The sequence below is a fragment of the Mucor velutinosus genome, assembly GCF_035048745.1.
Source record: "Mucor velutinosus strain NIH1002 chromosome Unknown tig00000093, whole genome shotgun sequence".
In the NCBI taxonomy this organism is placed as follows: Eukaryota; Fungi; Mucoromycota; class Mucoromycetes; order Mucorales; family Mucoraceae; genus Mucor; species Mucor velutinosus.
In genome coordinates, this window is record NW_027041907.1 from 982,098 (window position 1) to 1,007,315 (window position 25,218).

At 41.5% G+C, this 25,218-nt stretch overlaps 8 protein-coding genes across 8 annotated transcripts; 7 read left to right on the top strand and 1 right to left on the bottom strand.

Moving 5' to 3' along the window:
* Nucleotides 1-229: 229 nt before the first annotated feature.
* On the top strand, nucleotides 230-1,776 carry BGL2_1 (glycoside hydrolase 3 protein; the record flags this gene model as incomplete). The annotated part of the gene is made up of 2 exons (XM_064821450.1): nucleotides 230-500; nucleotides 575-1,776. 2 exons carry the CDS (start codon nucleotides 230-232, stop codon nucleotides 1,774-1,776), a joined length of 1,473 nt encoding a protein of 490 aa, XP_064681136.1.
* A 2,925-nt stretch (nucleotides 1,777-4,701) lies between these two features.
* On the bottom strand, nucleotides 4,702-4,996 carry RSM24 (37S ribosomal protein S24, mitochondrial; the record flags this gene model as incomplete). Its single annotated transcript, XM_064821451.1, has 2 exons — nucleotides 4,702-4,869; nucleotides 4,949-4,996. 2 exons carry the CDS (start codon nucleotides 4,994-4,996, stop codon nucleotides 4,702-4,704), a joined length of 216 nt encoding a protein of 71 aa, XP_064681137.1.
* A 713-nt stretch (nucleotides 4,997-5,709) lies between these two features.
* Nucleotides 5,710-7,669, top strand: ATC70_002069 (uncharacterized protein; the record flags this gene model as incomplete). The annotated part of the gene is made up of 7 exons (XM_064821452.1): nucleotides 5,710-5,831; nucleotides 5,948-6,024; nucleotides 6,103-6,148; nucleotides 6,204-6,381; nucleotides 6,449-6,670; nucleotides 6,736-6,829; nucleotides 6,888-7,669. 7 exons carry the CDS (start codon nucleotides 5,710-5,712, stop codon nucleotides 7,667-7,669), a joined length of 1,521 nt encoding a protein of 506 aa, XP_064681138.1.
* A 415-nt stretch (nucleotides 7,670-8,084) lies between these two features.
* On the top strand, nucleotides 8,085-9,884 carry ATC70_002070 (uncharacterized protein; the record flags this gene model as incomplete). The annotated part of the gene is made up of 4 exons (XM_064821453.1): nucleotides 8,085-8,558; nucleotides 8,628-8,760; nucleotides 8,831-9,099; nucleotides 9,162-9,884. 4 exons carry the CDS (start codon nucleotides 8,085-8,087, stop codon nucleotides 9,882-9,884), a joined length of 1,599 nt encoding a protein of 532 aa, XP_064681139.1.
* A 2,249-nt stretch (nucleotides 9,885-12,133) lies between these two features.
* ATC70_002071 (uncharacterized protein) lies at nucleotides 12,134-13,044 on the top strand (the record flags this gene model as incomplete). The annotated part of the gene is made up of 5 exons (XM_064821454.1): nucleotides 12,134-12,372; nucleotides 12,429-12,479; nucleotides 12,548-12,680; nucleotides 12,745-12,892; nucleotides 12,956-13,044. 5 exons carry the CDS (start codon nucleotides 12,134-12,136, stop codon nucleotides 13,042-13,044), a joined length of 660 nt encoding a protein of 219 aa, XP_064681140.1.
* An 880-nt stretch (nucleotides 13,045-13,924) lies between these two features.
* On the top strand, nucleotides 13,925-15,369 carry ATC70_002072 (uncharacterized protein; the record flags this gene model as incomplete). Its single annotated transcript, XM_064821455.1, has 3 exons — nucleotides 13,925-13,994; nucleotides 14,063-14,111; nucleotides 14,412-15,369. 3 exons carry the CDS (start codon nucleotides 13,925-13,927, stop codon nucleotides 15,367-15,369), a joined length of 1,077 nt encoding a protein of 358 aa, XP_064681141.1.
* A 296-nt stretch (nucleotides 15,370-15,665) lies between these two features.
* ATC70_002073 (uncharacterized protein) lies at nucleotides 15,666-18,906 on the top strand (the record flags this gene model as incomplete). Its single annotated transcript, XM_064821456.1, has 8 exons — nucleotides 15,666-15,791; nucleotides 15,854-16,024; nucleotides 16,083-17,054; nucleotides 17,107-17,186; nucleotides 17,242-17,323; nucleotides 17,383-17,431; nucleotides 17,491-17,666; nucleotides 17,716-18,906. 8 exons carry the CDS (start codon nucleotides 15,666-15,668, stop codon nucleotides 18,904-18,906), a joined length of 2,847 nt encoding a protein of 948 aa, XP_064681142.1.
* Nucleotides 18,907-20,301: 1,395 nt separating this feature from the next.
* Nucleotides 20,302-24,858, top strand: ATC70_002074 (uncharacterized protein; the record flags this gene model as incomplete). Its single annotated transcript, XM_064821457.1, has 1 exon — nucleotides 20,302-24,858. The coding sequence occupies one exon, from the start codon at nucleotides 20,302-20,304 to the stop codon at nucleotides 24,856-24,858; it is 4,557 nt and encodes a 1,518-aa protein (XP_064681143.1).
* Nucleotides 24,859-25,218: the final 360 nt, after the last annotated feature.

Below are 25,218 nucleotides of genomic sequence, written 5' to 3' on the forward strand. Positions count from 1 at the left end.
TAATAGCTTTGACGGAAGAACATTTGTCGGAATTGAAACCCACTTCCAGGGACGAAAGACCATAGGCTACCACTCTCTAGGAACCAGGATATAGATTAGCCATTTGATGGCACCACTCATGTTCCTTCGTGCTGCTTGAATAAAGACCTCTCACTTCTACTATGCATCTCAGCTCATTCTCAGATCCTCTTATGTAATAAACGACGCTTAATACACTTGCCTCTCAGAGATGATCTATATCCTCAACAAGCTTCAACAAGCCCGTCTCGCTCGTGGTATTCAACATGCCCGCCAGTACTTGCGTTCTGCCATTGCTCGTGATTTTCAAAGACAAGGCTTCCTATCTAGTGAACAAGTGGAGACCATCCTCCGTGGTGGATCCATCTCTACCTCTGTGAATACTGACATGGACACCCAAGGTTTTGAATCCTCTGCTGCCTCTTCTTCTTCCTCCCCAGTGTTTGCCACTGGTGCTGCTGCTTCCTCCCTCGCTGGTGCTGGTGAACCAGCCAACTCCCAATGAGTGTAGAGGCCATCTATGATGACCTCCCCACTCCCCATTCCGCTCCTTTAGTCTTTGAATCCGCCTCCCTCTCTTCTTCTTTACCGCCATCCTCACCTGCTCCTCCTGCTCTCACCCTAACCACTTGGAATGCCAATGGCCTTGTCCGTCAAACCGTCAATACTGTTACTGACTATCTAAGTGATTTTTCTCTCATTTTCATCACTGAAACATGGTTACTCCCTCCGTTACGCTTCCCCACAACATGGCAGCAGTTCCATACCTATGGTAAACGAGTCTCTGGTGATCCTCATCACACACATCGTGGCCAACAAGGTATCACACTTTTTGTGAACCCCACTTGTCCCTACCCAGTCATGCCTCTGCCTTCCCGCTCTCCCTATGTCTTTTCTTGCCGTGTCTCCAAATACCTTATACATTGCCTGTATTTGCCACCATCCTTGTCGGATCAAGAAGTAGCTACTCTCTTTGAGGGCCCTGATGCTTTGGAACAAGATGCCAACACCATCCTTTGTGGTGATTTCAATGCTCGAAGTCAAGCCCTGCTTGGTGACACTGCTACCTACACTCGTGGTTCGTGGCTGCATGAATTCATCCTGTCCAATGGATTGCACTGCTGGAATGCGCTTTTGGCGTATGGTATCCCTACCCTCTCTTCACCAAGTCGGTTGGACAATGCTCAAGTTGGACATACATCGTGGAATAGTATTGTTGATCTGATCATCAGCTACTCCCCCCTTCTTGAACCTACCATGACCATCCATGATGCCAATCTTGGCTCTGACCGTGTGCCTGTGTCTCTCTCCTTTGTTCCCACTACTGCTCCACCTCCTGCTGCTCCTCATCCTCGTCTTCTCTGGAAATTGTCATTATTGGATGATCACAAGAGTGTAGAGCACTACCGGGCTTTGTTTAGGGTAGAAATATCCCCTATCAAAACTGCACTATTGGCAGAAGTTAAGTACACACTAGACATGCTCAATCACAACCACAGTACCTCTACTCACGCCAACTCTTCAAATATCTCTAGACCCCATCCACCGGATGTAGATATGTTGGCTGATAGCCTCACGCGGGCTATCCATACCAGTTTGGACAAATCAGTTGGTCGCCAAAAGCCTCCTGGTCCTCGTGGTAATGCTCGGTTCTGGACTGATTCACTCCAACACTTGGTTGAATTACGTGAGGACGCTCGAAGGGCTTGGAAACGAGCTCCTGAGGGCGTAGGTAAAGCTCTGCACAACTGCCTATAAAGATTAAGGTATTCTTGATGGGTAGATATGTCTGTGTTGTGCAACAACATGGACAAGCTATGATAAGTGAAGTGCATCTCAGCTATCTAAATACTGAGGTTCACCAGATGTGATAAGCGTTGTACAAGATAAATTGCTACTTTGGCATTCAGAACTTAGTATAAATAGAATAACTCTTGTCTTCATCAATAAATCTTTAGTTTTTGTGTCTGATCTTATTCAAATAAGTCTTTTCTTGTTTTTATAATATCGAACATTTTTTATAAGCTACAAATAATAATCCTTTTATTCTTTGTGCTTAACACAATGGCTCCCGTTATTCGTCCGTTACATATTTATCTTATTTTATTATAATTCAATCTTAGAATAACTTAATAGATATATACAGTTCTAATTGTATTTACTCTGTCTATATTTCGTTATTCTAAACAAAATGTTTTGATGACAGATACTGATTAATCTTTTAAAAACAGTGAAAAAGTCGCAAAAGTTATCTCATCAAAAATCAGTCGAGCAATGTACAACACCAGACACCTGATATGTATACCATTGCATTCTCCTTTAAATTCTTCACAAGTTTCATATAAGCTTGAAGGGATGGTTACTATCAAGAAACGCGTAATTTTAAGGTCAATAGATTTCGGAATCCCATGGATGATCATCATTCAGAACAATAGAAATTGAAGCTCCGTTGACCTTCCGCATGTGTACACCTCACAAGAATGAATTTGACCGAGCATTTTAAAAATCGAAGCGTACGAAAAGGGTCATATTAACTTGCTGGTTTTAAGTTATCAATAGATACTTGACATGATGGAGAATCTTGCTTTTAGAATTAGACAGTTGTAGCTTGCTTTGTTTGATAATAATAAGATTTGCAATTTAAGGTATGCATATTCCCCCGCCTAAAAATAGCATCTCTGATGTTGATTAACTCATGAAGCAGACATTTCCAATGTAATGTTCCCACTTAAAAGTTGCCCCAATATCATCATTCTACAACATATTTCAGTTTTATATGATTCTAAATTTTTCACCTATGAGGACCTGGATATACAAAATGTTTTTTGATTTTGAGGTTTTCAACTTTTGGACGATCGAACATCGATTTTTGAAAAATTCGAGCTAGAGCCTTGAGACTAGGATATTCCTATACCAGTTTTTTGTCCTTTAAACGATCGTGCAATTGGAATTTGCGTAGGTAGACTGGTTGTTGAGAAAAAAAGAAATTTTAAAAAATAGTTCATTTTGAATAGATGCTGCTAGTAAAACTTTTTAAATTACTATATGAATGTGAGATGTATGTGTAGTGAAAGTTGTAGAAGAAACTTTTTTTTTGACTAGGGCATGTTTGATGTGGGGTTATTGAGGGCGAAGTTCTTGAATCTACAAAATATATACTGTTGCAGGTAAGTTGGTACACATTTATTTGATGTTTGCCTTTGTAAACCCTAAAAACCCTGAAAAGCAGGCTTATTCGATTACGAGCTATAGGATTAACAAGTGTGGTACCATCTGATGCTCTTTTCAATTTTATACAAATCACTAAGAGCTAGGAAGAATATTAAGTATCGAAAATAGAACGTTTGAAAGATAGAAAGGCGAAAAAATGCATCATGGTATGGCTGTTAGGTCAATAGTTAAGCTTTATTATCTTTGGAACACTCAAACTGTGGTCAGTGGCAGTTTTAAACTACCAGCTGGCTCATCTTATATGTGAGCAAGCTGCAGTTGACTTTTAATTGGGGGCGTGGAATGATGATAAACATTTGAAATTGGATGATATAGACTTGTAACAAGATACCACAAATGCTTTGATAACGTATTTACGTAGGGAATGATAATATTTCACGTTATGATTTGGCTGTCAATCAATTTCAATACATCAAGCTCAACAATGCAGAGAGACATACTTGTATGTCTCCACGATGTCTATTCATATTGCAAATCATTTTATATCTCACTTTTCAAAATCACTCGTCAACGTGATCTACTCGTACGTTTTGCGATCAACAATTCCAATCATCAGTTGTCTGATCTACAAGAATTGTTGAGACAGCAAGTTATCACTCAACTGTAAAAAGCAGAAGAAATATAATAAATGATATTATTGAAAGAAAAGTCGCTTACCATTCGGTAATTGATGTGCGAATACAATTTCTTTGATTACAAGTAAAAAGATGTCCAAATAAGATAATGGTGGTAAATTATCGCTCTGGCTATCGATATCAATGTCAATTGCACAGCTTCCCTTGCAGCGTAAGATGAGGACTAACATAACACGCACCACTAAACACAGCTAAAATATCCCCAAGATCTTTCTAGTGTTGATCATATGTATGAATCTGCAATAGGACATGTTATGTACATTAACACTCCAGATGAGAATAGTCATTGGAGATTAGATGCCACTGTCAGTTAGAAACATTTTCATCAAGACAGTTCATCATTCACAGCGCTTGATAAATCAATGCGTTTGATATATCCCTATGATTGAGCTCCTCTTGCTTTGTTGCTATACTAGAGCAATGTTTGACACTGTCATGTCAATTGATGTAACTCAAACAATGATAGCGGAATTTCTTCAAAATCATCAGCCAAATCCCTGTCTCAATGCCATACAATGCAATATAGCCAAGCAGCCAAATGCTATGACTTTGCTAAAGATGGAAACCCGAGTAATAAAGACTGCATTACCATCCACGTATTTCTGCGCGGATACCATATCAATCGAATTGCTGAAAACTTAACAACCCCCAAAACCAACCACACAATCGCAGATCCATCATGATTCCACTAAATCTCGAGCCTAGCTATAAAAAAAGTACTGATACCGAGATACTGTACTGACTGGATATTGTATGTAACATTGCTGAAGTGTATAGCGTTTCTTTGTTTATTTTAAATCTTGAAGGACAAATAGATTTAGTTCTTCTTCTCTTCAGCCTCGGCCTTTTGGAGGAATTCGCGGATGAAAGCCTCTTCATCAGAAGAGCTAGCTTGGATAGGAGGAGTAGCAGCTTGAGGGGCCTTGGGCTTCAACATGGCAGCAGCTCCAAGAGCAGCATAACCACCGATGAAGAACATGGCAATCTATAGATGTAATCATGTAAGTATAAATGTTCAGTTTTTGTATCATCAGTCAATTAATCATATGCCGTGTAAATGTTACCTTGTGGTTAGGGATAGCTTTACCAGCGATAACGTAGTGACCTGCCATTTCTATTGAAGTTTTATGAAGTTTTAAGGATAAAAAAGGTGGGGAAGGTATGGAGCGAAATAAAAATAATATATTCAACAGGGGAAACCGAAATTTGGCTCCAAACAACTCCTGTTACAAGACGTCATCATTCTCAAATGCGTTGGGTTCCAAGAGACGTCTGTAATATAGCTCATGACTACCAATGAGATTTCAGTAGAAATACTCAATATCATCAATACGACATTTGTCGAAACAATTGTACGAAATATGGTATCATTGTTCGAGTAATTCAAATGAAAAAGCTTACGCAAACAGCATCTCAATTCATGTCCAATGTTTCAAAATGTCGATCCACGAAATGTCAACATTTTCTGGATCAGAAAACAAGGATAAAAAAAAGGTGAAAAATGAAAAGAATCCGGATTAAATTGCTCTAAAATCCAAGTGATCGAGCAGAATATAAATCTCATCCACAAATTAGGAAATATATAAAGCTTTCCATCTGAAAAATAGCTGCTTTCATGAAGGAACACAATCATTGCACTCACGAAAAGATCCGTAAAGGGAGTCACGAAGCCTTCCAAGCGTCAGTTTTGGGGTCCATTTTAACCGACTTATCCTGGGTTTTCCAGCTTTTAAAACATAAATTATTGTTTTTGCTTTCTCTTCTTTTTCTTCTCCCCCTTGTTTCTTCCACACCCTTCTCCATATACTACTTTTTACTATAGACAATGTCCGCTGCCATTAGACGTCAAGTTATGAGAGGTATTACCTCCACTGCTCGCATTACAGCTACCAGAACTACCCCTGTTCTTGTCAAGCATGTCACTGCTCGCGCTTTCACTTCATCAAGGTAAAGCTCGAGAAAAAAAAAATTGTGGGGGAGATTCCGAGCTTGGAGACAAAATTTTTCTGGGTGATCTCATTGTTGAACATGGTGAATTAACACTCTTTAAACGATCCGAATAGTGCTCCCAGATTCATTGCTCTCCGTACATTGGGTAACCAAGTCTCTGCAAAGGACTCCAGACTCTACAGCTCTTCCTGTAAGTTGATTTTTTTATTTCGAGTCATTTGGACGGAATTAGGAGAGTGTAAAAACTAAAGCGACACCGATATTTTAGCTTTCCCTACTCACAATGTCATTGCCATGCCTGCTTTGTCTCCCACGTAAGTGATTAAGTCTTGAGTATGACAGTAACAGATGTTGAACGACATTGAATAGTATGACCGCTGGTGGTATCGGTGCCTGGCAAAAGAAGGTTGGTGATGAGATCCAACCTGGTGATGTCTTGGTAGAAATTGAGACTGATAAGGCTCAAATGGATTTCGAATGTCAAGAGGAAGGTTTCCTTGCCAAGGTCTTGGTTGACACTGGTGCTAAGGACGTCGCTGTCGGTCAGGTATGTAGAGCAGCATTGGAAAATGTGTGCAGGATTTTTTGATCTGATTTAAATGTGTATTTTGTAGCCCATTGCTGTCTTTGTTGATGATGAAGCTGATATTGCTGCTTTCGAAAACTTCACTGTTGCTGATGTCCAAGGCGGTGCCCCCGCTCCTGCTGCTGAAGAGGCTCCCAAGAAGGAGACCAAGTCTGAAGAGGCTCCTGCTCCTGCTGCTGAGTCCTCCGAGAGCAAGTCTGATGCCACTCCCTCTCACGGTGGCCGTGTCTTGGCTAGCCCTCTTGCCAGAGTAAGTTGCAGTGGCTAAATTTCAGGCTTCATTTGGAGAACTAACATTTGATCCATTATGATTAGAAGCTCGCCGAAGAGCGTGGCCTTGACATCTCCAAGGTCAAGGGTTCTGGTCCTAACGGTGTCATCTCCAAGGATGATGTTGAAGGTTATAAAGGTTAGTTTGATCATTTCCAAGATGAGAATTCGATAATTGAACATATGCAAACACCTAGCTCCCGCTGCCGCTGCCGCTCCTGCTGCTGGATCTGCTGCTCCCGCTCAAATCCCTGCTGCTTATGCTCCTCAAGGTGCTTCCGGTGAGGCTTATACTGACATCCCTACCACCAGCATGAGAAAGATCATCGCTTCTCGTTTGAGCGAATCCAAGCAACAAGTTCCTCACTACTACTTGACTGTTGAAATCAACATGGATAAGACCAACAAGTTGCGTGAAGTTCTCAACAAGTCTGCTGAAGGCAAGTACAAGCTCTCTGTCAACGATTTCGTTGTCAAGGCTTCCGCTTTGGCTCTCAAGTCTGTTCCTGAGGTCAATGCTGCCTGGCAAGGAGATTTCATCAGACAATACAACTCTGCTGATATTTGTGTTGCTGTTGCCACTCCTTCTGGTCTTATTACCCCCATTGTTACAGCTGCTGAAACCAAGGGATTGTCTACCATCTCCTCTCAAGTCAAGGATTTGGCTACTCGTGCCCGTGATGGTAAGTTGGCTCCTCAAGAATACCAAGGTGGATCTTTCACCATCTCCAACTTGGGTATGTTTGGTGTCAGCAACTTTACCGCTATTATCAACCCTCCTCAATCATGCATTTTGGCTGTTGGTGGTGCTCAACAAAAGGTTGTTGCTGATGAGACCACCGAAAGCGGATTTGCTGTTCGCAATGTCATGGAAGTTACTTTGAGTGCTGACCATCGTGTTGTTGATGGTGCTGTTGGTGCCACTTGGTTGCAAGCCTTCAAGGGCTTCATGGAGAACCCTCTCAAGATGATGTTGTAAATAAAGAGATAATGCGAATGAGAAATATAATAGTTACTACCTTATCTCTCCCCCCCATCGCTTTTAAAGTGATGTATTTATCGATATTTCATATTTAACACGGACACAAACACACACACAACCACACAACTATACATTTTTACACTTCTCCATTACATGCACTCAATATACACTCTTTTTCTGTTCTACAACAACACATTTATATATAAAATTTAATTAAAATTTTTGCCTTGTAGTAGCAGTAGCCAAGTATTGCAGCTATTTGTTGATGATCAATTTGGTATTGGCGCACAATGTAATTCGCTCACACCCAAACATTTTTGCAGTGCAACTTTCCTCTTTTTCTCTCCCTCTCTCTCTCTTTTGCTCTTTTCTCAAATAGTGATTATATTCACTACAGTAAGAAGCAACGAATATGATCGATATGACTTATGACCCACAGCACATTACTGCTACTCCAAACAACAACAGCAACAAAACACTATCGGAAACTTCTCCAATAGGAGCAACTGGTGGTGGCGACGCTGTGAATATGCTATTAGCCAAGTTGGATGAAGGCACTCAAACCATCATCAACTTGCGCTCCATTCTAACACTCAAAACAGCTGAACTAAACGAGCTGCTGGCTCAACTAGAGCTCACAAATCAAGCCATCACAACCGTAGAGTCAACAACTACGCAGATAGAAGCTATGCTTAAAGAGTTTGGCTTATCAACTGATGACTCGAAAGAAAGCTTGCTCATCAACGCAGAGTCATCACTTGACTCTGCTATTAAATCGGCAGCAAGTATCTATCCACAACAATTGAAGCAATCCTTGATAAGAAGACCTTCATCTGCCAGTACAAACAGTGGAAGTGCTATGGAAAGTGTTGAGACCAAACGACTCGTACGTAACAGAAAAGACATACAAGAGCCAAATTATATAAGCACAGGGCTAATCACATCCATTTGGTAGAGTAATGCTCGATTGTTCACCACCAGAATCCGCTATAAACCAGACAACAAACACATTTTGAGAAAGCTAAACAATCTACTCAGAGATTTGGAATTAGATTCTGGCAAATTCTTTTCTAGCATTGGCACCACAGGTAAGTTCAAGACGAAAATTATGTAATAATGCATGGCCATAAGTTTAATTCCATATATAAACAAACATAGATGATTTCGAAGTACTGCAAAAGGCCTATGTCGATTTGGACATTGCGAAAACCATCTCGTTATCAGCAAAAAGTAACATGAAGAGAAGAAACATCTTGATGAGAAGTCAAAGACGACGAAACAACATGGACGAAATCCAACAACTCGGGGATAAAATCAGGGAAGGCGTATCTCTTTGGATGAACTATACCAGAAACACACCATTGTTAGTCAACGGCGAAGATATCATTGTCATCTTGGATCGCGAAGACAGTCTTTTGGCAAGAAATGTAAGTGTAAGATCAGAGGTTCAATGTAACCAAGCAGTAACCATATTGTCTCCTTGAAAAAGTTGCCTATTCCATCATCTCGAGTTACGCATGACGGTAAATTAAACACAGGCACAGGCGTTACTTTGACACCATCTACTTCCACACACAACAGAACATCTTCCATCAGAAACAGCTTGTCGAATGAGAGCACTGTCAAGAAATCAACACACAGTCGAACATCGTCCAGTGTTTCTGCTGCAGATTTTGCATCTGCCCAGATCCATGCGCCTTCTTTTGCCTCATCACAAACAACAATCCCTATAACAGCAGTAACACCTGCACCTGCAGCAGCAGCCAAAAAGCTCTATCGTCAATCAGCAGGCCCTCGTCTGACTCAAGTCAAGGCCAACATTGGCTTACCACGTGTGCGTACATCGTCAATCACACAGCAAAAAGACCAACAACAGCAGCATCAAAAGTCGTTAACATCTTCACATGCTACTACAACTCCACCATCTGTTGCATCTTTGAAAAATGGATTCTCGCCGTCTTCTAACTCGAGCAAACAATCGCACATTCCCTTACCACCAATTCACTCTACAGCAGGCTCCTCCACAACACCTACCACACCGTCGTCCGCCTCCTCCACTACAAGTAATCTTACATCTCCAGATAACTCCAAGAAATCGTTACTGAAACCTCCTGCACAACGTGGTCCTGGTTCTACTTTGAGACTGAGATCCATGCTGGCTAAAAGAGGTCAGATACCACCACCAGCAGCCGGCAAACCACCTGCTAAATAAGCGTATGTTAACCTTCCATATAAAATTATGATATCTTCTTTATGTTTCCTATTGCTGTAATAAACTATTAATCTCAAGCCAATATCTGATAACACCCCATGTTGACATGTAATAATTGAACCTGTACCAACATCGATGCTAGCAGATTTCTTCGAGCATTATAAAGGAGGCTCGAAATAAACTTGTAGTTTCATAAGAAATGTGCATGGCTCAGTATGGATAATACATGCCGTATAAGGACGACATGCATTGGCTTGCCATCACTGTATCCATCATACAAGTGTATGGAAGATGGAATTTCATTGCATTTAATCAACGTTTTTTTTTTTTTTTTGAACGACAATCCGGAGCCTCAGAGATTTAGTCGACGGCTGCGATCGAGAAAACAAAGCGAACATACTCGACCATTGAGAAAACCCCCATCGTAATAGAAATCTAGGTAGCGTATTGCTTGAAATACTAAAGAACGTGGAACTAATGTTTATTTTGTTCCAAAGTTGGTATTATAGCCAACACTCGGATTAACAAAACTGGCCATCTTTTTGAGAGAAATGTTGATTATGATCCAAATTCCCCTACTTACCGCTGCAGACATGTTATGCAGCCCATGAATCGTCAATGTCCAGACTAACGCTGTTAAATATAGAATGCAAGAAAATAGCATAATTAACGATAGTGCTATGACTTGCCACTTACTTTCCATACGCTTCAAGGGCATCTATTACTGTATTGCCTTCATGATGAAAAGGGCATTGAATTTGCCAGCCTACCCCACAAGCCAAAATTAGTTCAAACCCAGATTCATAGTTTATTTCAGATTGGCCAAATCCTAATATTTTTCGACTCGATTGAACTATTTTCGTTGATTCGACTAAGCAAAATATGATGATCATCCTATGCTTCCTTAAGCTTTTTTGGAGTGCTTTTCAAGGCGCATCCAATGGCACTAAATAAGATAGATGTTTTAAATAAACTTATTGAGTAATTTACGAAAATATGAAAAGAGGTTTCTGGCCAAAATGTCGAAATTTTGCATATCAAAGCTCCACAAAGATGATTTCAGAGGTTGCTTTGGATCGAGAGAAACATTTTGAATCAAGATATACCATAGTAAAAGTCTTCATTATCAAGGTGAAAAATGCGATCGTTTGATTTTCGATGAAAACCATGAGGGATACCTCATGCTTTTTGGTCGATTTTTGATCATGTTTTTTTGGTCCTCAAAAAGTTGAGCAATAGTGGCAATAAGCAACTGCCAGACGAGAGCAATTGTTTGGTGCTATTCTGACCATCTAAAACGGCCTTGAACGCAAGAAATCACAACTTGAATATAACCAGTTTTTGCTGTATCAAGGATACTAAGGATTAAAAAGGGGGAAATACCAGTATGTTGCTTGCCCGAATATGAAGTAGCTACGTGTATATGAATGTAGAGCGTCACATACGAATCAGATCCACAGATAATATGAAGAGGTTTCATGCGTAGGTAGAGGGTCAACATGAAAGTAGCAGTGTTTTGATAAGATATGCAAGAGCAATTGGCAGCGCGAGCTGCCGCTGTGCAGGTTGGTTCTCACCGAAGCGAAGCGAAGGTAAAGTACCATCCAAAGCATAGACTGTCATATGATTAGTGATTTTACATCAATTAGCAATGAAGGTTTTTCTAACATTTTAGCTATATCAATTTTGCGTTATTAGCCAATGGCCCGCGGCAGCGTGAGCTGTTTGAACGTAGGTTGATTTCCACCAAAGCGAAGCGCAGGTCAGGAAACCACTCAAAGTGTCGAAAGACTCGTTGGAAATAATAAATCTGATGCCTAAATTTAGCAGGGTATCATCTAGAGAAGCGACTGTACATTTCAAAACTAGGCCATGTTTTTTTTGTGTGTGCCCTCTGATTTCAGGAAATGGTATCAATAGTGTTTCAGCAATATATCGAAACTTGATGTAAGCAATTGATTACTACCCAATAACCTGTATATCTCTATAACCTGTATATCTCTATACAGCTTGATACACAAGCAAATGATGAGACGGATTACAACATCACAAAGGTCACAGTGCTATTAAGGGCTCCGGCCAAATGATGGAGATGAGTTAAAGGGGTGAAAATTTTTTTCTCATACAGTGCCAACTAACATATACAAGCAGCCTCCTTTTCTACTCATTCACTTTGCCTATTCATATTTGATTCAAAAACAAAGTTTTCAACGCAAAAACAGACTGAATTCAACTAGTATATATTAACTATGAGCTCAAATCGTCGCACTCGTGCTAAAACTAATGAGAAAAATGTCGCTCAAGAAGGAGCCAGCGCCAGTGTAGCATCAGCGGCAGCAGCAGGCGTACCCGGCAGTGCATCCACATCATCAGCTACAACATCCAGAACTTCCAGCACTATTGCCAATCCCGCATCCTCCAAAATAACAAAGAAGGTGGTCAAGAAGAAGGCACCAGCTGTCAAAGCCATGAGTAGTAGCGCAAAACGGTAAAGATTCCATAGCATGAGCATGATAGATGAATGGTACTGATGCTACTGATTAGTATTTCCAAGGAATTGGCCGAAATTTCGCTTGATCCGCCATCTAATTGCAGGTAAGCCTAACCCTTCATATGCCAACAGAGGATGGGTCAATGTAATTCATGCAATTTGTTCAATGTAGTGCTGGACCCAAAGGTGACAATCTATTTGAATGGGTATCTACAATCGCCGGTCCTGCTGATTCTCCCTATGCTGGCGGTATATTCTTCCTAGATGTTCATTTTCCCCAAGAGTATCCATTCAAACCCCCCAAGGTAACACATTGATAGTGGCAAATCAAGGGCATCTCAAATGTAACAATGTTATGTAAACATGTAGGTCGTCTTCAGAACCCGTATTTACCATTGCAACATCAATAGTCAGGGCGCCATCTGCCTCGACATTCTCAAGGACAACTGGTCGCCTGCATTGACCATCTCCAAGGTACTATTGTCAATTTGCTCTTTGTTAACAGATGCCAATCCTCGTAAGTGTGCTGTAAATGCGATGAGTGAACATGACATGTTTAATCACAAGGGAAAATCGGTAGATGATCCTCTGGTTGGCTCCATTGCCATTGAGTATCTAAACAACAGGGAAGAACACGACAGTCAGGCACGTGAATGGACTAAAAGGTAATGATGGATCTATGCTTATCGATGGTTTAATCTGTGTAAATTTCATAGATCTAATCTCATATTTCTATACAGATATGCTTGTTGAAATCCAATGTCGATGACATTGTTTCCTTTCTATCTTGAATATATACATAATACACATACATCACACACACACACACACACACACACGCGCATAATATAGCCAATCAATGCCACACACCTTACACCTCACATCTCATGAAATAAAGACACATAGCTGATATCTACCTGATAAACAATAAAGACCTAAATGCGGGATGTCAATAGGGAAAAAATTAACACAAGTGCAATCAACTATCAACATCAATCAATCTCTGTAAACGATTATAGGTGGATGGGTTGAAAAAATTTATGATACAACTCAAACATGTAACAGAGGAATAGGAAAGAATACGCCTCGCTTATATATATATATATACATACATTAAATATGAAATGAATAGAGCATGGGTTTATACGATAATTCAAATGCCATTTAGACTTATCTGCCATTACGTTTGCACAGGTATCATGTACATTGCCACATGTACGCATGGCACAACTCAAAAGCGCGATTGCACTGTACTTGAATCTGATCAACTGAGTTGATTGCTGATAACAGGGGATTCAGATTTTTTCGGTTTAATCATACGAGTTGATCTAAACAGATCGCTTCGAGGTTTTACATGAGAAAAGCTCGTATGCTCACACACTCTCTGAACTGATTTTTTGATTCGGGATATATGATGTAACACCTCTTTCTTGGATTCACATTTATTTTTTTTCGTGCATTATATAAAGACGTGATTTGATGCCATCCCTTTTGGGTTGTTTTCCTTTTCTCTTTATATTTTTTATCAAATAACAACTTATATACAAAAATGGGTCTCTTAGATATCGTTCCCGCTGGTGTCGTTACTGGTGACAATGTGAAGAAGCTTTTCGACTATGGTACGTATTTACGATGCAATTGCAATTGACTGGCTATCCACTGACATGCTTTCTCCAATATCATGTAGCTCACGAGCACAACTTTGCCATTCCCGCCATTAACTGTACCTCCACCAGGTAAATATCTCTACTCAATATCTTGAAACCCTCTGTGGAATGATGTATGCCCAGATGTCACTTGCTTACCTGTTGGGAAACTGATGGGAAATCATGGGTAAAAGCCTAATTGCGAAAAGTTTTTTGAGGTGTTGGTGAGACATTCGGAGATTCCACGCTCTGATTGTTTGCTACCATGTGTTTCTATTACATTTTGCATGTGTTGCACTAAAACAAAGGCAATCTTGGGAGGGTTTCAGATATTTTTTTGTCTTGCAATATGTCTTGAACTCTAAAATTAACGTGGTCATATTCCCATAGTACTGTCAACGCTGCTCTCGAAGCTGCCAAGAAGAACCGTTCTCCCATCATCATCCAATTCTCCAACGGTGGTGCTGCTTTCGTTGCTGGTAAGGCTATCGATAACAAGAACCAAGAAGCTTCCATCCTTGGTGCTGTCTCTGGTGCTCAATACGTTCGTTCCATTGCTAAGGCTTATGGTGTTCCCGTTCTCGTTCACTCTGATCACTGTGCCAAGAAGCTCCTTCCTTGGTTCGATGGTATGCTCGCTGCTGATGAGGAATACTTCAAGGCCCACGGTGAGCCTCTTTTCTCTTCTCACATGTTGGATCTCTCTGAAGAGCCCATGGAAGAGAACATTGAAATCTGTCTCAAGTATCTTAAGCGTATGGCACCCATGAAGTGTTTCCTCGAAATGGAGATTGGTATCACTGGTGGTGAGGAAGATGGTGTCGATAACTCTGATGTCGACAACTCTGCTCTTTACACTCAACCCGAGGATATCTGGGAAATTTACCGTCGTTTCTCTGAGGTCTCTCCTCTCTTCTCCATTGCTGCTGCTTTCGGTAACGTTCACGGTGTCTATGCTCCTGGTAACGTCAAGCTCCACCCCGAGCTTTTGGGTAAGCATCAAGCTTATGTCAAGGAACAACTCAAGGGTAAGTCTAACAAGCCCGTCTACTTTGTCTTCCACGGTGGTTCCGGTTCCACTCTCGAAGAAATCAAGACTGCTCTCAGCTTTGGTGTTGTCAAGATGAACATTGATACTGATACTCAATGGGCTTACTGGAAGGGTCTCCGTGATTTCTACGAGAAGAACAAGGGCTACCTTCAAAGCCAAGTTGGTAACCCCGAAGGTCCCGAGAAGCCAAACAAGAAGTACTATGATCCTCGTGTCTTCATTCGTGCTGCTGAAGTTACCATGACCGATCGTATCATCGAAGCCATGGACAACCTCAACAACAAGAACGTTTTGTAAATAACTTTCTCATTTTACATTTAAATAACCTTTTCATTCATACAACATTTCTCTCTTTGAAGCATTTTTCATATTGAAAAAATAAAACTTTTTTGTATAAAATATAATTAATTCTACACGTGCACTATCCAATTAGAAATGTAAATGATATAATGTTAATGTTTGTTGTGATATGAGCTTGGCTTTTTTTTCTTTTTCTTTTTTTCTCTCGCTATCTTTCTCCTTAATAGTTATCATCCTATCTCTCCTCCTTTCCCTCCTTCATTTGCTTTGCTCTTTCTCTCTTTGGCTAAAGGATGGAAAAATCGAGTAATACCATACAACGAAGGCTTTCGCTTCCCGATCTACAGAAATTGAGGCAAGAGTGGGATAAGCGAGAGGCAGTTCAGGCAACAGCTCAGTTATCTCCAGGCAAATTACAGGTACAAAACATCTGTTGCTATGGAAACATGCAGTTGTCATGTATACTCATTTCAAACCGTAGATTGATCTACTCAATGTTCGCAGCGATGTCACGGTGAAACGACCATTGATGAGACTTCGCATGGGCTCTCAGCACTATTTCAGTTCAAGATCAAAGCATGCAAACGGCAACTGGAACGAAGGATTCTTATTCACCATTTCTTATCACAATCAGTTGTTTGATACGATCGAAGTAATGTAGATTCTTGTCTCCTATTTTTCTGTCCTTACTAATCTGTTATGCTGAATAGCTCGATCTATACGACAAAAGAAACAAATGGAGATCCAAAGCGAAACACATTGGTAAAGCCAAGCTCAAGATTGCCAAACTAAAAAATAGAGATGATGTTTTTATTACATTTCTGCCAATGTATGAGTACCACGTTCGACGCTATCTGCCTGCACACATCCAATTGCCTCACACTTTTCTAAAATCACATATGCCCAACATGTCAAAATTTACACAATACCGATATCACTACAAGAAGAGTGCAGCCAGCAGCGAACATGAGCAGGAAGATGACGAGTTATATTTGGATGTACCACCAGCATACGAACCACATCCTAGCCATAGTAAACATTCCATGACACCCTTTATTGGCTCAATTCAAGTCAGAGTTCGTTATTCGTTTCAGCATCCACCACACTCTGAATCAGACACATTGTCCCCTTTTTATTTCAATCACTCAAACAGATCCATGGATACGTTTCAGTCATACATCACCACATCACACAAAAGTAGTCAACGAAGTAGTAGTTACAGTAGCCACAGCAGCTCCACTGCTTATTCCACTCGCAACAAGGACTATCATGATGCGGTAGAACCACGTCTTGTACTGGTGGATGATCTGCAGAATGTGGCAACACCCTCTACTCCTACACCAAATCATTCACAGCCCCTATTGCCCAAAAGTGAATCCAGCGTTGATCTCATGTTTCATCAAAATTTAGATAAAGGATACCGTCGACATATCAATCTAGAGCAATACAAGGTGGATTTCCCAAAGATGGATGGTGAGAACAAAAAGAAGGACGATGTGTCTGACACTGCCAGCATCAAGAGCCACAATTTTGGAGACAAGAACTTTGCGTTTCGATGGGTCAATGAGTCGTTTGAAGAAGTGGCAATTTCACATCCCAGCTTGGATCGTATGATCGGTATGGTAGTGAGCCCTCAGACTAGAATTTTACTTCGAGCTGTCGTCAAGATGTTTAACGCTTTTGTGAGTTTAAGAGTTTATTGTATCATCGCAGCATGGACTGACTCTGTAATAGGGCCAAGGATTTAAGATTACTATATTGCAACTGCTATCATCGCTCTCATTACTACAAAACTTTTATACTGATATCCCAAGGTATGTAGATATCTATTATCACTGGATCAAACTGGTTTAATTCATGTATATCCAGAGCGCCGCCTGCAGAAAAAATCACTGATCTGAAATTCTTGGACGAATCGTACTACTTTTTGGGCCATGCTATCATTGCCTATGTAAGCTTGCATTACCAGCTCATGGTGCAGCGAAATGAGATATTTACTTTACCGTATAGGGTTGGCGTGGAATTTCATATCTAGGAGATTATGCAAAGTATTTAAAAGGTAACATTGACTGGAGCTAAGGTGATCCACAATCTAATCAAGCACTCTTTTATACGCAGACGTTGTCAAGACAAAGTCGAATAAAGAAGCCATCGTTCGCTATCTCAAGATTCCTCCAGAGGATTTGCTAGGCTACGAGTATGGTTTGCGTAAAGGCGCTGTGTTCCAGCCCAGTTACTTTGTCTCTTACGATCAAGCACATGAGGCCGTGGTGATGGGCATTCGAGGCACATGGGTAACTAAGCATCAACTTTGCGAAAACAAGTTATTTACCATCTTGATAGAGTCTCTATGATTGCATCACTGATTTAGTGTGTGAATACAGGCCTTGGAAGGGCGGCCTTGTCCATTCAGGCATCCTTGCGTCTGCGCAATGGTTCTTTACTCGCATCATACCGCAGATCTATCTATACATCAGTGAACAGACGCAAAACAAGACTCGCCGCATCTCGTCCTTTATTATTACTGGTCATTCGCTCGGTGCTGGTGCAGCAGCCGTGCTGACCATGATGGTAGTGGATCACATTGAGCAGCTGAGAGAGCTATCCAATAATCCCGACTTCAAGGTCCACTGCTACAGTTACGCCCCGGTGGCCAGTGTGTCGCATGATCTCTCTGAGAAATACAAGGATCACATTGACAGCTTTGTTTGCCACGATGATCTAGTAGCTAGGCTTTCTTACGGCACTGCCTCCTGTGCAAAAGAACTAATCATGGACTCGTTGATTGCAGTTGATGGCTTAGGTGGATCCACCAAAGTGAACAACAACCCTGCCACTCGAAAGGAGTGCTTTGATATCATACAAACCCGCCGAAAAGAAATATACCACAACAAAGAACCTCGATACCCGCTTTTATACGTACCTGGTCGTGTCTTTCAATTCAGACGTGGAGGACCCAAGGGCTCCAACAAGCTACCAACCCAAGACATTAAATTGCCAGGCACCAACCCCACCTCTGCATCCGCCACTCGTCCAAGAGCTTCCTCCTCCTCCTCCTCCTCTACAACAGCATCAGGCACCCCTACTGAAAAAAAGAAACGATCGACGCCACTCTCCACAGTCGTCAATGGCCTCAGTCAATCTGAACCTGTATTACCACATCCTCCTGTATCTCTAGATTCCAAATCCACCAGTGCTCCTACACCGCTCAACCAAGTTACATTTACATTACATCGCTCATCACCTATGCTGTCTGAAGAAGTGCTGATTTCAAAGACTTGCCTGGAGGACCATATGGTAGTGACCTATTTAACAGCATTTCAAATGGTGCGTCAAGACTGTATGCGTCAAGATTCTTTTCGTCGCAAAAAGGACAATGAGGCAAACATCAAGTCCACTGCATCCTTCTCTTCATCCTCATCAACTCTTCGTCAGAGCACCACAGTCAGCCCCTCGTCCACAAAGATCAAGTTAAATGACACGGTATTGAGCTCGTTTCCTCGTTCAGAAGAAGACGAAAGCTTAGCTACTTGAATCTACAATAAAATATTTATATACACACTATACAAGCCTTCATATCTTGACATGTAGACTTTTCTGAGCCACCGGAATGACACCAAACAATTGTACTCGAGTAGTAGTAATTTTCTGACACCTTTGCTCAACTTTTTGGCCAAAAAAAAAACATGGCCAAAAATCGACCAAAAAGCATGAGGGGTACCTCATGGTTTTCATCAAAAATCAAACGATCGCGGTTTTCACTTTGAAAATGAACACTTTTACTATGGTACATATCAGATCAAAGAGTTTCTCTCGATCCAAAGCAACCTCTGAAACCACTTTTATGAGGCTTTCATATGCAAAGTATGGCTATTTCCGCTAAAAACATCATTTCAAACTTTATCAAACTGCTCAATAAGTTTAGTCAAAACATGTATTACAATTAGCACCATTGGAAGCGCCTTGAAAAGCACTTCAAGAATGTATTAGGAAGCGTAGGGTGATCATCACAGTTTATATAGTCGAACATCGCAAAGTAGATTAAAGAAGTCGAAAAAAGACGAAATCTGCCCAATCTTGAACAGAAAAAAATAAGCTGAGCTTTAATCGATTTTAGCAGGTGGCGCTCCTGCTGACTAGCCCAAATGCCTTTCTGATGATGACATTGATGATGGTAACAATGATGATTGCGATGCTAATCAAATAGGGATCATGGATTTGAAAGAAAAATTGCTTAGCTTATTAAATACTCTTTTTTTTCCCTATAAAGGTGTCTTTTGCATTGATAATCTCTCAAGATAGTCGCTGTAAATCTCATACAAGTCCTGTATTTACGCATGGCAAGTTATGTCGCCGTCTCAAGAGCAGCATCAACGAATAAATGCCTCCCCCTCCTGCCTCTGATATAGCCCTTTTTTTTGACTATTAATTGATTGTTTAAAATCTGCTTGATATGCCAAATTTTTATTATCTCTGGTTTGAACCGTCTTTGGCGAGAGCCCGCAGAGCGACACCGTCATCGAGCGTAACTAGATCGACCGGCTAGTATTTATATCTAAAATATATATCTAAAATATATATACTGGAAAACTATGAAAAAAAAATAGACAAGCCAATCATATCCTTTTAAAATTTAATAGTATTAAAAGCCAGAACAAACGAGGGCATAACCACCGGCGAAGCCGGCAATGGGGAGGGGGTTTGGGGGAGGGGGCTTAGCCCCTCCACCAAGAATATAAGGCACCAAAAAAAAAATTTGATACATTGCTTTTTGTTATTATACGTACGTAATAATATGCCTCCTACTATTCAAACAAGACACTGCACGACCTGTAGAGCTGCTCTTCCAGTAGACTATGCTTATCGGAAATGTGATTCATGTCGAGTAAGTAAAATGGCTTTTAACGCCTAATAAAACCCTGAGACGCAATGGTTTATTTTGTTTGTACTCAAATTCAGGAACGAGCGCGAAATTACGCCAGGCAAAGAAGATTGGCGAATCGAAGAACACCAAGAGCACCTGCAGCGTTTGTATCAGAACTTGGAAGAGTACAACGTTCAGATTTGGGCAGAATGGACAACCAATGTGATGGATGTGGAGCTTTGCATTGGGCCGCAGAGAGGGCTGTTCAACAGCGAGTAAACGACAACTGCTTTCATGCTTGCTGCAAAAAAGGTAGAGCTGTCTTGCCCCTTTTGCAAGAGCCTCCCGAGCCTTTAAATAGCTTGATCAACGGAAGCCATCCTCGATCCTCTCATTTTTTGCAGCACATGCGACAATACAACACTTTGTTCGCATTTACATCATTTGGCACCGATGCTACGCCTGAGCAGCTCCAAAGGGATAGAGAGAATGAGATGAGAGGCGGCATCACGCCGGTTCGTGTTCATGGGGAACTCTATCACTTGCAAGCACCACTAAATTTGAGCAATGTGCCAAAGTATAGCCAGCTGTACGTTTACGACCCAGAGTATGCCGCTGCGATTCGCTGTGCAGACCCCAGAAATCAAGGATTGGACGACACGATCATTGAGCAACTGAGTGAAATGATTGCTGATCCTGTAGTTTGTGGCAATCCATTTGTAAGCATCTACAAACATGCTCACGAAATCCTGAAAGAAGAAGAGGAGAGGCAAGCTCAAGATGGTGTTAGCGAGAATGCTCACATCAGGCTCAGTCCTCAGATGCAAATGGAATTGGTTGTTGGCCAGGACAGACGCACTCAAAATCTGCCAACTGTCAACGAGATTGCTGCCATCATTCCAAACGAGTGTTCTGACAGGAGTTTCAGAGATATTTTGATCACATATCGTAGCAATTCCTCGGCCAGGGCTCAAGGCCAGTTTAAGCGTATCAATGAGACGCATGCTGCATATATGCCTCTTCATTATGCTTTGCTTTTTCCTAGAGGTGAATATGGGTGGAATTGGGGCCAAAGACTGCAATCGTCAGCGCAAACTGCTGATGCCATGATTATTGAGAGCGAAGAAGATGAGACACCAGCAGAGCAACAACAACAACAACAAGTGTCAGATAGCCGACTTACCCAGGGCGTGTTCTACAGATTTCGATTGCATGTTAGAAACAACGAGTCAAAGATCATTTTTTTGTCAAGACGTCTATTTCAACAATATGTGATTGATGCCTGGGCAATCTGTGAGCAAACAAAACTGAACTGGATCAAAGTCAATCAGACGAATCTTCGCGCTGATGTGTATAAAGGACTTGCTGATGCTACCTCTGCTGCTGACTCAGACCTCGAACAGGTGGGAAAGACGTTCATCTTGCCCAGTAGCTTCACTGGTGGACCGCGATTCATGATGCAGCTATATCAAAATGCAATGGCTATCTCTAGATTCTTTGGTAAGCCAACGTTATTCATCACATTTACTGCCAACCCAAACTGGAGGGAGATCCAAGATGAATTGTTGCCAGGCCAAACAGCCGCTGATCGCCCCGACTTGGTTGCTCGAGTATTCAACCTTAAGCACCGAGAGCTGCTTAAAGACTTGAAAGACAGAAAGGTCTTTGGCTGTTATAAAGGCATTGTAAGGACTATTGAGTATCAAAAGCGTGGTCTCCCTCACGGTCATATGCTATTGTTTTTGGATGCAGAAACAGATAGATTTGATACGCCAGAGAGGATTGATCAGATCATTTGCGCTGAGATCCCAAATGTTGAAGAAGAACCTGAATTGCATGCAATCATCACTCGCAATATGATGCATGGCCCATGTGGCGAGCTAAACTCAAAGTCTCCGTGTATGGTACAAGATGCTTTTGGCAATGATGTATGCTCAAAAAAATTTCCCAAAAACTACCAGACAGTAACGGTGACCAGTGCTGATGGTTATCCTACTTATAGAAGAAGAAGAGATGGTCGTTCTCATCAGGTGCGCGTCAAGGACAAGTTGGGTGTCTACCGCGATTTCCACATGACGAATGAGTGGGTGGTGCCATACAACCCTTATTTGTCAAAAAAATACAATGCCCATGTAAATGTCGAAGTATGTGGTAGCGTCCAGGCAATTAAGTACATCAACAAGTATATTTACAAAGGCTCTGATCAGACAACGCTCAAAACTACAACCACCACCACAGCCACTGAAACAGCAAATGCCACTACCACAGCAACAACTCAGAATAACGAAGTGGCCAAGTATCTAAATGGCCGTTATATTAGTCCTGTTGAAGCTGCATGGAGGTTGTTTGAATTCCCAATGCATGAGGAAAGCCCATCTGTTACTCCACTTGCTGTGCATCTTGAAAACGAGCAACCTGTTTATTTTGATCCCCAATGGCCACAGGAGAAAATTGACAAAGTATTGAGAGAGAGTCGCTCTACTTTGATGGCTTACTTTCATTACAACCATGCAAATCACGGCAAACCCGGTTTTCGACCGTTGCTTTATCAAGAGTTCCCTGAACATATGACTTGGCAGCAGAATGCAAAAAAGTGGAAGCCTAGGTCTTCGAGTAGAATGTCAATTGGGCGCATGTATTACTGCAATCCTGCTGCCGGTGAGAGGTATTATCTGCGTCTGCTGCTCACAGTTGTCAGAGGAGCCATGTCGTTTTCTCATCTGAGAACTGTCAATAATCACGAGTACGCCACCTTTCGCGAGGCCTGTATGATGCTGCATTTGATCGAAGATGATGGAGAATGGACCAGAGCCTTTGAAGAAGCTGCTACCTTTGCCTCTGGCTACGCAATGCGTTCAATGTTTGTCTCTGCGCTCATGTTCAACTCATTGGTATCGCCTGTTCAGATTTGGGATCAATTCTGTGAAAGTTTCTGTGATGATCTTGAGCATGCAATCGTGCAAAAAGGGTATTCGCTGCTGCTCAGCGTGCAACCTGACGCTGAATTTTACCATGGAACGCGAAGTCTTGATTACGGCTTATATCTGTTGCAAACATCTCTTGGTGCACAAGACAGATCTCTAGGTCAGTTCAATTTGCCTTTGCCTCTCTTCAACTGGAATGGCTTGATAAGCAGAATGACTGGCATACAGCGCAATTCATTGATACTCAATGAAATGTCATATCTCCAAGATCAAGAAGCCTTTTCGTACCAGCAAAAGTACGCTCAAATGAACGCTACCCAGAAGCACGTATTTGATACCATCACCTCCTCCATCAACAGCAACACCAATAGCTCACATTTCTTTTTGCAAGGTCCAGCTGGCACTGGCAAAACCTTCATTTACAATACTCTTTGTCACTTTTATAGAAGCCAAGGAAAAATTGTTCTCTGTGTTGCCTCCTCTGGCATTGCTGCTTTGCTACTTCCTGGTGGGCGTACGTCGCACTCTCGCTTTGCCATTCCACTCAACATCCACGAGCAGTCTGTGTGTGCAATCAAGAAAAACGATGATCTTGCTGATCTCATTCGAGAGACATCATTGATAATTTGGGATGAAGTGCCAATGCAGCATCGATATTGCTTTGAAGCTTTTGATCGAACACTTCGTGATATTTGTAGTCGTGGTGATGAAGTTACCTTTGGTGGTATTCCTGTTGTTCTTGGCGGTGATTTTGCTCAAATTCCACCTGTTGTTAGGCAAGGTGGCCGTCCTGAAATCGTCAATGCCTCACTGAAATCGTCAAGATTATGGCCCAAATTACAAAAGCTGAGCCTGACTGAGAATATGAGACTTGCCAACTCCAATGACACAGATAGGCAATTTGCAGATTGGATAGGAAAAATGTCGTATGAACCATCCATGATTGGCAGCATTGCTTTGCCCTCTTTTTTGAGGCAGATGACTGATCTTGATCAGTTCATTGAAGATATCTATCCTCAGCATGTTCTGCAGTGTCCTCTGCAAAATAGTGATTTCTTCAAGGAAAGAGCTATTCTCTGTTCAAAGAACGTCAACGTTGATGCTATTAACAGCAAGGTGATGGAGAACGTGATTGGGGAAAAGGTCACTCTGTACTCTGCTGACACAGCTCAGTCTGATCTGACCAACACGGAGACCCAAGCCTATCCCTCAGAGTATTTGCAAACCCTTTCGCCTTCAGGGCTGCCGCCAGCAGTTTTGGAGTTGAAAGTAGGTCTTCCTGTAATGCTCTTGAGAAACCTCAACCCTGAAAGAGGTTTGTGCAATGGTACAAGGCTGATCATTCAGCAAATTGGACAGTATGTCCTCAAGGTGAAAATCCTCGGAGGGTCAGGTGCAGTAGAGTTGATTCCTCGCTTTACATTATCAACATTGCCTGGTACATTACCATTTATTTTGACTAGGAAACAGTTCCCTGTAAAAGTGTCTTTTGCGATGACAATCAACAAGTCTCAGGGGCAATCCCTTAGAAAAGTCGCTGTAGACCTCAGGAGTCCTGTTTTCACACATGGCCAACTCTATGTTGCCATCTCGAGAGCAACATCTGCAAATGGTATGACAATTCTACTGCCAGAAAATGCGACTCGGACAGAGAATGTTGTCTACCCAGAAGTATTATATAATATAAATGCTGTATAAAAAAAGTTGGTCTGTAACTCCCAACTCCTGTCGTCTCAATCAAGTTTCAAGTCTATTTTTTGTTTTAAAATCTTCGAATCGAATATAATCATTGTTTAAAACCTACTTGATATACCAAATTTTTATTATCTCTGATTTGAAATGTCTTCGGCCAGAGCCCGCAGGGCGACGCCGTCATCGAGCGTAGCGAGATAGATCGGCTAGTGCACACCATACTCGACACTTGTAGTAGACAGGCTCTCCGTGTTATGTGTAACTGCTCGAATTGATGTGGTCTTAATTAGCCTGAAACAGCAAAGCTTATGACACTGAAAAAGCGACCTCATATGGCCAAAACAAAGTTTTTGCATCAGTGAGCCC